At 35.7% G+C, this 15249-nt stretch overlaps 1 protein-coding gene across 1 annotated transcript; it reads right to left on the reverse strand.

Moving 5' to 3' along the window:
* Positions 1 to 41: 41 nt before the first annotated feature.
* Positions 42 to 11123, reverse strand: LOC106065262 (uncharacterized). Its single transcript, XM_056007893.1, has 6 exons — positions 10768 to 11123; positions 9116 to 9394; positions 7633 to 7676; positions 7152 to 7188; positions 3823 to 6510; positions 42 to 2334 (listed from the first exon to the last, which is right to left on the reverse strand). The coding sequence occupies exons 1-6, from the start codon at positions 10995 to 10997 to the stop codon at positions 552 to 554; spliced, it is 5061 nt and encodes a 1686-aa protein (XP_055863868.1). The 5' UTR covers positions 10998 to 11123; the 3' UTR covers positions 42 to 551.
* Between the last annotated feature and the right edge of the window lie 4126 nt (positions 11124 to 15249).

Below are 15249 nucleotides of genomic sequence, written 5' to 3' on the forward strand. Positions count from 1 at the left end.
GATTTGTGTTAGCAAATATAAGAAAAGAAATACCATCTATCTATGTATCAATAATTTATTAAATGAAAACATGCTTAAAAATCCACAAGACTTCCTTTCATGTGAAGTCAAAATGTAAACAATAAAAACAGCAATAATCAACAATATAGTCAGGCACATGCAATCAATACTCAATAATGAACAGTGTAAAACAGTTGACATTATTCCAATTATCACACAAGATACTATACATAGAAAATAGTACATGTGTTATGACAATTATTTTGTCAAAGCAACCAAGAAACATTTGTATGGCAAAGATGAAATATAGAATGATATACAGTATTTCAAAGAGTATGGGTTAAAACTCAAATTTAGGGTTTGACAAAAGAAGACACTTTAAAAGAAGTTATATATTCATTGATACATGGCTAAAAGTATAATTAGTTGTTTTTTTTTATGGCAAGAGGAATAAAATAGGGTAACATAAAATATCAACATGCAAAATAAAATGGAGCATTTTTTTAACAAATTCTCGTCAGACCAAAAAAATCTAAATACACACATCAGTATTAAAGATCTTTCTGACTAATCCCATGTTTTCTCATGTGCCACATTAATGCTGTTCGCTGACGACACCTATAGTCACAAATGTCACAAGCAACAGGTTTTTCTCCAGTGTGTGTTAAGTTGTGTATACGCAAATGAGTACGTGCAAAAAAACTTTTAGTACATTCAGGCCAACTACATTTATATTTCCTGGTTTTTCCTTTATGGTCCATGGTTATGTGCTGCCGTAGATCTCTTTTAGTAGAAAATGTCTTTGGACATCCTGGTAAGGAACAGGATATATTGGACAGCTTTGTATGAACTTTGCTTATGTGCCCATCAAGATTCCATTTTCGTGAGAAAGTGGCACCACACCGTGACACAGGACAGAGATGCCGATTAATAGAACTTGTTTCCAAAAAATCTTCAGATATCTCCAGGGCTGTCTGCTTAACTAGGCTTTCTTGAGCATTATTACAGTTTTTGTTAATAAATCTATCGCCACTGCGCTCTCTTGTCTGACTCTCAGCTAATTGAGTGCTATCATACTTTGTTGTGCGTGAAGATTTCCTTAATCTTCTTTTCTTTGGGGGCAATGAGCTCATAACATGTCTGTCACGCAAAGAAAGAAACTTTTCTTCTTTCGCCAGTGGTTCTAAGGTAAGTGGGCCTAGGGACAATGTCTCTTTGATAAATTCAGTCCCAGGCTGAGAAACCATTGGGATATCAATAGGTACTTGATCAACCAATTTAGTTCCAAAAAGTCTATGATTTGTAACTTTAGGGCAGTCTTTATCAGCTGGGAAGTCATTACTGGAACTTATTCCAGATGTGGACACTTGACACTTACCATCAAACTGTTCATTGTTAGGCTTGTTGTCTTCAGACTTGATGCTATCATTACTAATAGGTGAGTCTTGGTCATGTTTTTTTCTTTTCAATTTATTTATACTCCTAGTTTTTTGATCACCCACATGATTAGCATTTTTTTCGAAGCTGATTTTCATAACCAGTTTTTCTCTTAAAGCATTAGGTAGAGATAAATCTATTGGTTCATTTGGCATTGGATTGCTAATATTTTTGTCATTAAATATCTCTTTCATTTCTTCGCTAGTTCTGGTGTGATTTCTTAAATGCCTTTTAGTTACATCGGCTTTACCTCCCCTAAACCTGTTTAATCTGCATTGATTTTTTCTCTCTGCTAGAGACAAAAACCTTTTGAATATCTTCCTTTTGGGCATGCCAAAACTATAATTTTCAGGACTAACTATGTTTGAGTTTTGTGATAAGGTTGATGTATCTGTACAATCAATTGCAGGTTCACACACAGTTTCTGTACAGCTGTTGCACATGTCAGTATCAATGATCAGCTTTGGCTCATCCGACTCGGAGCACTGCTGGTCTACAGAATGAACTAAGTCTAGGTGACAGTGTTGACTTACCTGGCAATACATGGGATTCACTGATCTAATAGGAGAGGTCTGTTTAACCACTTCCTTACTAAATGTTGGAAATACTGGTAGACTTTCATTTCTCTGCATTCCACTCTTTGAAACTAAAGGATTGTCTGTATCTTTCAAAGCCTTCGAATGCTTGAAGATTGTGTTTTGATTACAAATGTTTTCATCACATTTCTTTGTATCAAGAGATATAGACTGATTACTGTCTCTTAGGTTTTGGTCATTATCCACTTGCTGCCCTTGTTTCGAATGAGAGTCAACAGTTTCATTACTTGTAAGGGACGTGTTGCCTTTATGTTCAGTCTTACTGCCTCCTGCTGGATCCATCTCACTGTCATGTTCCTGCCTGAGAAAATAAAAAACATAAACTTAAATTAAGGCAATTTAAATTATAAAAGCTTAAAGTTATTATGTAACTAGATTAGATTATGACATAACATTTTATACACAGAGGTTCAATCAAATTCAATGAACCAAAATAATAGAAACTCAGAAAAGAATAACAGGGCACAGTTACAATTCAGATATTGAGATGAATGTTACAGGTTTTATCTTTTATCCAGGTGTCAAAGTGCATTTAAGAATTGTTCACTGTTCATTTATTTGTGTTTAAAAAATTACCTTGCTTCACAAAAAAAAAGGACAATTTTTCTTTTGTGAAATTTTTTTTTACTTCCTTGTATGACAAGATAATTTATTTTGAAAAAGTGAATCTGTCTTTTTTTTATGAATATGATTTCTCTTTCACATTGTTTAAAAAAAAAAATTGGCTATCACAATTATACTCTATTCTGACTCAAAATACTGTCTGTTCCAAACATGGAACTCTTAATACACTAAATAAAGTTTAGTTTTTATAGTAAGACCAAAAAAAATATGAATGAGTTTCAAGAACAGTTTCAGTAGTGTGGATAATTATCAACAAGGGTAATTATTAATATTTATGAAAGAATAATTTCCATTGTGTACTTTTAAAGGGCTTGTGCAGTCAAACAGTTTGGTAAGTTTACCTGACAATTTAAATAATTATCTTAATAAAATAGTAATAACTAGAAAAAGGAGATCATGTATAAGGTAAAATATAAATTTAAATTAAATCTTATGTAAAAAAAAAAAAACTTATAATATTCCAAGTCAAGCTAAAACCCATAGACCAGAATATTAACTCCTTCTCTCCGCAATTATTTACCACATTCTGGTGGAATCAATGTTGGTATCGTCAGTTAGGAGAGAAAGAGTTAAAAAGTGAAAGTGGAGCTGGATAGGACACACCCTGTGAAAACCAAGTAGCAATGTTGCAAGAAGGGAACTGATGGAAATCTCTGCAAGGAAAGTGGGCAGACCCAAGCAAACCTGTAAGAGTTCTGTTTCATCAGCAAAGCTGAGGATACTGGAATGACAAGGGAGCAGCTGCTCAGAATCCAGTTCGGTGGAGAGGTGTGGTTGCAGCCCTTCGCACCCATGGGGGTTCACAGGAATAAGTAATATTTCAATTTTGTTACTTAACAAATATTTCATGCTAAATCAGCCCATAAATGAAAAGAGATTAGTGAATCAATTTTGTACTGAAATAAGGCTGTCTTGCCCATCTCCTCCTCAACACCCTATAGGGTTTTTAATGAAAGGTTTGAGGCTCTATGATAGTTTAGTTTTGGGCAGTCAAAAAATGTAAGTTTAGTTTCATAAGACTGAGAAGAGAGTCTTTAGTTTAATCTGAAGATACAAAGCATCATTATTTGGCAATAAACAAATGTAAATTGTAAAATAATATAAAACAAGCAACTTAATTTTTTTTTTGTTAAATGGCATCCTCAAATGAGTTGTTTTCACTCACCTTTGATGTTCTAGTAATCCTTGCTTGCTAAACGTATGAAATCGGCAATGAGAGCATCTCATCATAGATGGATGATCTGATTCTTTATGCTGTTTAAGCCTGGCTACGGAGAGAAACCTGCCATCACATTCTCCACACACATGGCTGTGCTGCTCATACCTGTGAACCAGAAGATCAGTGCCAGAATAAAACAGCAGGTCACACGTTGAGCACACCAGACGCCTGGAGCGACTTTTGTCACGCCGCTTTTTAGCTCCACTTGACACTGAAATCGGAGTAGTCAGAGTGCACCCCGCTTGAGGTGCAGCCTCTGATATATTAGTCAGAGTGCACCCCGTTTGAGGTGCAGACTCTGATATATTAGCACAACTGGTAGAAAGAGATGTCAATTTTGTCAAAGAATGACCACTATCATGAGGTGAAGCTTTGATGGTCTGGCCAACAGAAGCATTCCTGGCCTTTGGTTTTGTGATACAACTACCATTGTAATCTACTTTCCTACTAGACAAAAGGGAAGTTAGAATCTTTTTCTGTGGCTGTTTAGGAACTGGTTTAAAATGTTCTGCATCAGAGGATCTAAAGTTAGTTACAGTGGGTGCTAGCACTGGAGTTTCAGGACTGGCTGATGCATAGTGATGACTAGAGTAAACTAGCTGATTTTGAAATATGGATGCTTTGGTCACTGGATTTAGCAAAGGCTTATCTAGAAATATATTATTATTGTAAGCATTTAAGGTATGATTTGGTGGGTTTACTTGAGTTTCAACATAGGGTGACATCAAGGATGAGTTTAATACATGTTGATCATGGCATTTGTTGGCATCATAGATATTTGTGAAATGATCAGGTACTGATGAAGGTATGTAGTTCTGAAAAGGCGATGAACTAGAGAATGTGCCAGGTACCAAAGTATTTTTATGGCCTGTGATAACTGTTGAATGAATCTGGGAAAATGGCTTTTGCTGTCTTAACTGTGAGGGTGGCATATATGGTTTAATTGGCTTAGGCATAGAAGCATTAAAAGGACGATGGCTTGGTGCCACTGGCACATTTTGGAATTTAGCAAACTCACTAAAAGAGTTAACATGATTGATGTAAAAAGGGACCAGTGTAGGCTTTCCTGAATTGAGCTGGCTGGATAAAACTGGCAAGGCTGCAGAGACAGATCTGTGTAAAGAGCTGCTGTCTGCAGATGTTGGGGCTGAGCTGAAAGAGGTGCTCGATGTGGTGACTGGCGATAATGTCAGTGGCTTTAAGATAGCACCATGAGAATTACAGACAATGTTTTGAACAAGACTGGACAGGGATGCCAAGGAGCTATCCGCTGAGGAAAAGCTATGAGCAGGATAGAATATGACAGGAGTGCCTAGTGGGGGTGAGGCCCCTTGCAAGGAATCCTTAGATCCAGGCATTACTGGATGTATATTGATCTCTCTTCTCTTGCAACTCTGGATTGGTTTGCAGCCTGGATCACCAACACTAAGGCTGAAACAAAGCTGACTCTTAGAGGCTTGAGAATTCAACTTGATATCAGAAGTATTTGTCCCCACAGAGGATGTTGCATTAGTGTTGCACTTTGAAAATTTGGTCTTGGGATGCACTTTTGTACTGCTGACTGTCTGAGTCTGTAAGTCAATAGAAAAAGCTGGGAGATAATCTAGAGAAGGCATTTTGCTGTTAAGAGTCAAGTCATCATCTGCAGGGCGGCTTTTCTCATCTTTATCAGAGCTTGTGTTTGTCCCCATGAACTTATCTTGTAAAACCTCTGGCTTTTTACTATTAACTTTTCTTGTATTCAGGTTCATGGAGTCATTCTGAGGTTGACAAAGATGCTGATTTTGAGTGTTATCGCTATCACACTCTAGTGTTGATGGTTTGTTCAGAAGTGACTTTAAATATTCGTCGTCATACTGAGGCCTTGTAGCGATGGCTTCATAGTTGCTTAAATCTGAGTCATTTGAGTCATTTTCTGACTTTTGTTTATCAGACAAGTTCCATGAGGAATCGGGAGACATATTCTCCATGTGACGCTTCAGTAAGTTTGACTTACAAGTTTGATATGGAATTTGATTATAACCTGGTTGAATGTTTTCCCAATCATTAAATTGGCAAATATTATCTTCACTAACTTTATTTGTGGGATCATTTTTTTGTTCTTCCATTTGTTTCACTTTTTCACTAACACAATTTGTCAACAATTTGTCCATGCTATCTTCTTTAGTACACAAATTTTTATCCTTAAATTTTAAGAAACCTATAACCGTCCCCTCTTTTAAATTTAAAGAATTATTTTGTTTCTCCTTTGAACTGTTTAAGCAAGAAATAATTTCTTCCGATCCGTTAGAAACTGTATCTTGGGCATTCCAGGTGTCACTAACAACAGCCTCTTTACTTTCTTCCAAGACACCTGGGTGAGAAGGTTCCACATCTGGTTCAATATCCTTCAAAGAAATAGACTTTAATTGATAAGTTTTCGTTTGTGGACTTTGTACAAGCTGACCTTGCAACCAGTCTGAGTGATTCAGTCCCTGACTGCTAGGAGTGGACAGTAATGTGAGACTGGAGGTCTGTTTTGGGGAAATGTCTGGGACAGATGAAGATGGTAAGACAGTGGAAGTCGGAATTTTCTCCGAGGCCAAGTCTCCCATTGTTTTTGATGTTGTACTTGAAGTTTTAAGCCTCTTTTTCCTAAAAAAAAAGGAAAAACAAAATTTAGAATTTCTTTAATTCAATTTAAAATACTTAATTAAAATAAATCTATTAAACATAGAAAGTTTTGTTAACAATTATATGAAATGTAAATTTCTATGAAATTTTTCTAAAAACATACAAATTTTAAAAAAGCATTAATTATAAACATTAAAATAACATAAATCTTTTTATACAAGTAGACAAACATAAAAGCAATACCAGTATTATACATTTTTACTAAACAGCTTTAAAATATTTTTGTTTACATTAATATAAATATTAAAATATAAACCTACTAACAAAAATTCCATTTCACAATCGAATTCACATTAATTAAGAAGAGAAATGAAAAATGGCTGATAAAAATGACCACAAGGATTCTTTTGTTTTTTGAAAAGCTTCCGATGTTATGCCTCTCTTTTTAATCAAAATGAATAAGTTCTGCCAAGTTGGGATTTTTTCTTTTTTAGATTTCTATTTTCTTATTATTTTTACTCATTTTTCCAAAAGTAAATTTTCACTAAGTGCTTCAATTGGTCACAAATTGTAAATAAATTTTAGTTTCTCATACCTGGTTAGCACCCTACAGAAAGTTCTATTTTTAGATCAAAAAAGAAAAAAAAATGCTTTTTACTTACTTGTGACCCAGGCAGTAACTTTTACCTTTTGCAGTTCCTAAAACAAAATGGAGTACTTGATATATATATATATATATATATATATATATATATATATATATATATATATAACAGAGAAAAATGATATGCACAGTCAAGCACATTGACATGTCCAATTATTTCAACAAAAGATCATATGGCAGAAATTAATTAAACAAAAATAAATCTCAACAAAATTTTGAACATTCATTTTTTCTCAAAACTTCTTACCGTAGATTAACTTTATTTTTATGTAAATGTTTAATTAACACAGAAAAACAAGTCTCCTTTTTTTTTTTTTGGTTTGTTTGATCATAAACATGGCTGTGAGGTAGGTGTTTGGAATGTCAATTCAGTCCTCCTAACTTCAAACCCTGCCCCACAGGAGGTTTGAATGAGGACCTCATCATTTTGAAGGAACTTCTGACACATAAAACAAAACAATATCTTCAATTCTACTTACTCAGATAAGACAATAACTTGAGCAGGAAGTCTTGGATCGGCTGACTGTTGAAATACGTAACAATAAAAAAAAAAATGTTAACAAGTCACTTAGACATTTCAAATGAAATTTAAGAAACACTATGTATTAAATGTATGAAATAGGCCACCATCTTCTAAGTTTAATTGTTCTTTTCATTTTTGATTGTCAATGAATAAGAAACAGTAAAGTGTTGCAAGCAATGGCTTCTTATTAATCATGTGTCCATCCACAAGTTACAAGACACCTGGAAGTGTCTCTGATAAAGATTATTGCTCTTCACAGTAATATTATGGTTTGATAAAATATTTATAGACTTTTATAATCAATTGTGACAAAACAATTTTGGAGACCAGTTTTTTGTCACAATTTACATTTTGAAAACTGCTTTACTCAAATTTCTGACAAAATTTTCAAAAGGTTTCATGTAGCTTATGTGTAGAATGACACCACTAGTTTGTAAGTATTTGGGTACCACTAACTTGTTTGGGTACCAGTACCTCGTTAGTATTTGGGCAACATTGATAGTTTGTAGAAGGAATGGCAATTAAATTTTTTTTAGAGTTAACTCACAATGAAATCTACAAACATTGTGAGTTTCAAGTCTATAGCTTAGACTCTAGAGAAGTAATATAGCTTGTACAGAACTAGTTATTCCAGACAAAGCCATAAGAAATATTAATGTATTTTAGAAGATAGTTATTTAGCCACTGTAGGCCTACAAATGCTATTGTAACAATCATTAGTATTTGAATGCTAGATATGAAGATGTATAGATTTTGCTATAAGATTGTGTTGATCCCACAATGCTTTCTGATGTTATAATTTAGTGCATATTTCTATTTTAAACAATTACTGAACACTCAAATAATATTGTTATGCCAGAGATTCAAATGTAAACTTTTAATACAAACAATGAAGATCCTTCAACAATAAATACAAAGCTTTAATTCTGGAACTAGGAATCACTTTAAAAAAAAATATACACTGTACAATACAATTTAAATAAGTTAACTATCTACATTCAATCTCATAACTACAACTGACTTTCCTGTCCTTTCCAAAAACTTTTCATCTACCTCATACTATATTTAGAAACAAGCTATCAATCCTTTTTCTTTATAGTGTTCGAAGAGATTTATTTTTTTTAAATATGTAATTTATAAGTGGGGGTATGGGGGCTGAGTGTGGTTAAGCACTTGGATTCCCAACCTGGGGTCCTGGGTTCGAATCTCAGTGAAGACAGATTTTGGATTTTTAGGATGCCTCTGAGTCCACCCAACTCTAATGGGTACCTGACTTTAGTTGGGGAAAGTAAAGGCAGTTGGTCATTGTGCTAACCACATAACCCCTGTTTGTTAACCATTGGCCAAAAGAACTGAATGACCTTAACATCATCTGCCCTATGATCTGAAAGGGGATCTTTACTTTTTTTCTGAATTATATAAGTAAAAGTTAACTCTACCTTTCTATCTTCAGATCCTGTAGCCTGTTTTCATGTTGCCCATAGACCTTCCACAATCTGTCACAGTAGTAAGTAATGGCATCTTTATATTCAATGAACTCTTCCATGTCTTCTATCACACCAGGTGGAGAGGCAGAGAATGGGCTCTGAAAGGAGGACGGTGGCTTGTCCATAAAAATATCCTGTGGCTCCCCATACGCCTTTGATGCCTTGTGTGCCTGAGGCTGGTATGTTTCAATTCCACTCATTTTCACAAGTTGGTGCAGAAGTCCGTGAAATCTTGAATGAGAAATACTAAATAGAGTAAGACATGATGAGAGGAAAAGTGCTTGGGTTCTGAAACACCAAGACCTAGATTGAATCCTGTAAGAAGGTTCAATTTTTAAAAACTTCTCTTGAAGATATTCCTGAGTACACTCAATGTATTAAGAATGTTATTAATGAAAGGGGGAGTAATTGGGGTTGACTTGTGGTGGCCACATCACTTTATTGTAAATTTCATTCAGAACTGATAAATTCTATCACTTGAGCGACAGATATAAATGTAGACAATTCAGTTCAAAATGACCTTAGATTTAGTTTGTAGATCTGCATTGACTCTAGTCTCTAGTAGATATCTAGGGCCTATAAAGCTAGATAACTAGATTCTTTCACTACTGTATTAGTGTATAATGTAGATTAATAATATATAGATCTAGATCTAGTCTAGTAGTATTACAGTATAATACAGTATAATATGACACTAGAGAATCTACTCTACAATATCTTATCTTATATAATACAGACATTACTTCAAAAAAGAAGATGATTACGTCCTACGCGTCATGCATTTAGTCATGCATATTAACCTATGACTTAAATTCTGCCAAGTCACTGGTTTTCCTGGCTAGCTCAGGCAACCCATTCCATGCTCTAATAGCACTAGGGAAGAAGGAGCATTTGTACAAATTTGTCCTAGCATATGGGACGAGGAGTGTGCCTTTATCTTTGTGTCTTTCAGAGTATTTTATTAAATTTTGTTTTTGTATTTGAAGATTATGGTTCAGTGTTTTATGTATAATTGCTACTTTACTTTTGAGTCTTCTGTCCTGAAGGCTTTCTAAATTTAGTGATTTTACTAAAGGTGTTACTACTGTTACTCTAGTCAAATGTGAATATAGTCAGTAATCTGTCACACATTGTGACACATCATATTACTAATTAGATATCTAGATTAGATTGACTAGATCTAGATTTTTAGAATATTTCTAGATCTACAAGTTAAACTGATCAAGACTAGAACAGATCTAGAATCTAGACCCTAGACTCTTTGAAACTATTTCCTTATGTAGTCTACATCTATTTTTCTAGATCAAGATATCTAATCTAGATCTAGTATAATAAAGACAAAGATTATCATAATCTAGATCTAGATCGATAGTCTTAATACTGTCTTAGGTCTGTAGAAATCTACACGGTACTGGTCTGTCTACAATCCTTCCTAGTCTATCTTCCCCCCCCCCCCCCTTATTTTTTTTTTTACATTTTACTCTACTGTAACAGTATCAGTAACAGTGTGTGTAGATCTCTAGATCTAGCGATTACTTTTAAAATCGATAGATCTAGATCTAACTGAAAGTTAAAGAAAAAGAAATATACGAAACGATGCTCACCCATCAAGAAGTAAGCCGGCTATGTGTTCGTTTGTTTCAAAACCTAAAGCGTTCCGAACTACCCACCACCTATGGTACTCAGAGCCGATTTCGGTAGAATGTCTCTGCTGCCTACGTCCAGGCAATATCTTCTTCTCTTTGCTGGAAGAATCGGATACATTATCTTTTGGGGGTGACGAGGTTGAACAAAGACTAGGTGATTGAGAAACAGACGTTTGCGAGGAATCCATAGTCCATACAGTTTTAAGCAAGCGGCAGATCTATCGAAAAATAGATCAGATCTAGATCTATCTTAGACCTAGATCTATTTGTAAACCTTGCCGTTATAATGAAACTGTGACGTAACCTGGTTTCGAATCTCTTAAGTTTTAAAGCAATGACGCAAAATTAATCATATTTTTGATTGGTCGAACTCAGTTCTGGCAAAGAAGGTTACTTTTGGAAGAGTCCACATCAGTCTAATAGGTATTTAAGCTTTCCAGGCATCTTCAATACACAAAAGACAAAAGAGCTCATCCCAGGTACTTCGCATGTCTGAATTTCGCCCATGTAGGCCTACTATTGAGCAACGCTTGCGATAAGGCGTTTGAAACAGGCGCGGGAACCGACTTTTCCAACTTTTTTTGCTTTGAGCTATTTATAACTTATTGCAAGCATAAGATGAAACACTTCAACCTAGTGGGAAGCAGAAGTAAGCTTTCGTATAGTTGCACTGCTTGGGTTCTAGACTATAGAACTTAACATTGACCCCTGAACTTGCATCGAAAGGATTTAATATTATAGCATTGTATAAGCAAAATTGCCTCCACCCATAAAATAAATGTATTTGATCTAGATCTAGTTCATAGACATAAATAAATATGTCTATGACCTAGTTCCATTCCATTAGTCTACTTACGAATATAGGCTTGTGATGGTAGCCTATAAGGTTGTTCATGGGCGTAGCCAGGATTTTTTTCGGGGGGGGGGGGGTTTGGGAGGGATTTTTTTAAACAATTATTATTTATTTATGTCTATGATTGTACCTAACAAAACTAGAAATTTTCCCAGTAAGGACAACGAGCTAATAATTCTTTTCCCAAACCCAAACATCAATTGTTTAATTTCTAGAAAAATCGTGGAGGTTAAAGAAACAATGTAAGAAACTAAAGAGAAAAAGATTGGGAGCGGGGTCCTGGGTTCGAATCCTGGTGAAGACTTGGTTGTTACATTTTGGGATCTTTGGGCGCCTCTGAGTCTACCCAGCTCTAATAATAATTAGTCGGGGAAAAGAAAAGGTGGTTGGTCATTGAGCTGGCCACATGACACCCTCGTTAACTGTGGGCCACAGAAACAGATGACCTTTACATCATCTGCCCCATAGATCTCAAGGTCTGAAAGGGAACTTTACTTTTTTTTTTTTTACTTTACCTAACAAAACATTAATCAATAAAAACCAGATTAGTTAATTGATTGATTATTGGTAATGTAATTATTTTGATTGATATCAAATAAGGGAAATAAGGTATACAATTTTGAGAGATATAGTTGTAAGTGAGGGTTTCTTCCCTTTACGTAAGTTTTATTTTTAATATAAATATTTTTATTAATGTTTTTTTTTTTTTTTTAAATATGCTTGCTCTAGTGGCGTAGCTAGGAAAATGCCATCATGTGGGTGCCCGGGGGGATTTTCAAATAATCTACCTCCCTCTCCCCTCCCACCCTAGCTACGCCTCTGGCTTGGTCTCTACATATTCTCCTTAAAGTTTATTCACATAGTCTCCCTGTATTAGAATTTTAGCTAGGCTGCCTATAACTAATCCACTTTCACTTTTGATAAATTTCGCATCGGATGGCGCACAGGAGCTCTCTGTGCTCTTACTCACAATAGAACTGGTGTTGCTTTTCCTACAATCGTCACTTCCAGGGTGGACGCGATACCTGGCCTGGTATCGATCATATCTAATCCGATGCCATGATTTTTATAATCGATTCTGAATTTATTAGAATCGTCCGTAACCAGGCAATGCACAGTGCAGTAGGATTACTCTTGATACCTGCAAGAAACTGAAGACAATAGCTTGGTTGTTTGCTTGGACAAACTAAGTTTTTTTTTCAGCTGTGAAATAAATTTCACGTTTCGCCAGAGCAGTGTTTCTCAACCTAAGAGGGTAGAGTGACAAATTAACAAGATTGGCTGCAACTCTCGCGTTGTAGGTCATCATTTTAGGGACACACATTTAGTTGTATTTCATTTAGTCGTTATATATTTAATTTGAAATGCATACACATGAAGAATATATTATTACACATGTTTACAAATTAAGAAGTCCCGGTTTCTAAGACATAAAGACTGGGATTTTTTAATTTCAGGATTTTTAGGGTGCCTCTGAGTCCACGCAGCTGTAATGGAAAACTGACATAAGTTAGGTTAAAGTAAAGGTGGTTGGTCGTTATGCTGGCCGCATGACACCCTTGTTAACCGTGGGCCACAGAAACAGATGATCTTTACATCATTTGCCTTATAGATCGCAAGGTCTGAAAGAGGCACTTTAAAATTGTTTTTCTTCATGGAAGTATGACCATTTTTTTGTTCACGAATATCTTACGTAACACGCTCGAATCAAAATGTTTTATTGAACAAAGGAATAGTTTCGCTTGGGTTTCCCAACCCCCAAGCCCCGACAAAAAAAAAAAATACCCCGCTACAAGACGCTTCTTTTAAAACAAAGATAATCACGCCGTTCATGACCAGACTTAAGTATGCTCCATAACTGTATTTCTCTCGCTTTAGTATTGACCGATATGTCTGCGGCCATATTACCTATGCGCTCTTCTTTTTTTTTTACCTTGGAACAAAGTGTTTGTTGTAGGCGCCAGTAGAATGCATGCATGTAGCTCACAATGCAGGAAATCGCTTGGAACGCGAGCGTTTTGTTGTTGTTGTTTTTATTTGTTTACAGAAGGTAAAGGTGAGAAACGCAGTTATAAAGGATATGATTGTGACTATAGAATTGCCTCTTTCTGTGCTTTGTCCGAGTTTGAAGGCGTGAATATAAAGCTTTTATTCCATTGTCTTCTAAGCTATTTTTACACTACCATAAGCAATCATTAAGTTGAGTTGGCCTGACTTACTTAGACTTCCGTCCTCCCGCGCCGTTCTGCGCTTTTGGCGACAAGCTGTCTCCACAAAGATCTGTCACTGGCAATGTATGAAGCCTCCTCCCACCTGGTGCCCACTGTTCTGAGGTCCTCCATGAAAGTGTAGCGCCAAGTTATACGAGGACGTCCCAGTTTGCGCTTTCCTCGTATTGGCCTCCATGTCATCACAACTCATGGTATGCGTAGTTCATTTTGTCGGAGAACATGTCCCGCAAACCTCACTCGGCGCTCTGTCACAACCTAGTGTTCTAAATTATTCTAAATGTTAAAGACCATAAATAAATACATATTTTTAGATACTTATCAGAGCCAAAAATTTTGAGCGTAAGCTGCAATACACAGAATACAGTAAGGGGTCATTTACAGAACTCCCCTAGTCCCCCCCCCCTTTTCCAATAAACTGAAATTAATGCCCATCAAGGCCCCCGCAATAATGCATTATTCGGGCTTGTGCTTTTGTATGTATTAAGTTTGTCTTTATTACATTAGCAAAGTGTAGGCCTATATAGGACCATATAACCTAACAAATTAGTCGTATTCTCCACATCCAACTATTTCTTTCTAAGCATGATGTGACACGTTCTATGAAATCAAATTCCTGTCTACCTGCCGCTGCCTAATAGAATAATAAAAAAAAAAGTTTGGTGTTGGCCAGGGTTCATTGTGCATAATTAGATTTTTAATTTATGCGAATCTGCTCAGTTGATGTTCCTTTAACAACTTTAATGCTACAAGAGAGATTATTCGGAGTTGGTTATCTTTCTACTAGTGCAGTGATGCCCAAACCATGGCCAGCGGGCCATATCCTATCCATGTCGCAATGTTATCTAGCCCTTCGAAACATCGGCTTACATTGCAGAGTTGGTGTGGCCCGTGACATGTATGTTGCAAAGGAATATGGCCCATATACCGAAAATGTTAGGAACCACTGCTGATTCCCAGTCCAGTCATTTTCCTTGTATTTGTTTTACCCAGGTCCCATTATCTCTCTCTTTCGCACTTCCGAATGAGCCGAAGCTTTAGAAAAAGATTGAGCCACAAACCTATCAAATATCTTTTATTTGTGAAAATTATAATATTAGGGACATATCATCAAATGTCATGTGATCACACTAAAAAAAACAACTACGTCACGTAATACACCAATTCCATATGGTACAAGAGAACGTAACTCATGCTGTCATAATTTACGTGAAAGTTTGCAGCATCAACAAACGTACTATCGAAGTTAATAACCCGTCTCTCCGTGGGCTTGAAAATGAGGTTAGTATGGTTTATAGAGTCACCTAATACGATCCAATTATTTAGAGTGCCTGTATACAAAATAATAGCGACCTACAA

This window comes from Biomphalaria glabrata, chromosome 13 (genome assembly GCF_947242115.1).
Source record: "Biomphalaria glabrata chromosome 13, xgBioGlab47.1, whole genome shotgun sequence".
Taxonomy (NCBI): Eukaryota; Metazoa; Mollusca; class Gastropoda; family Planorbidae; genus Biomphalaria; species Biomphalaria glabrata.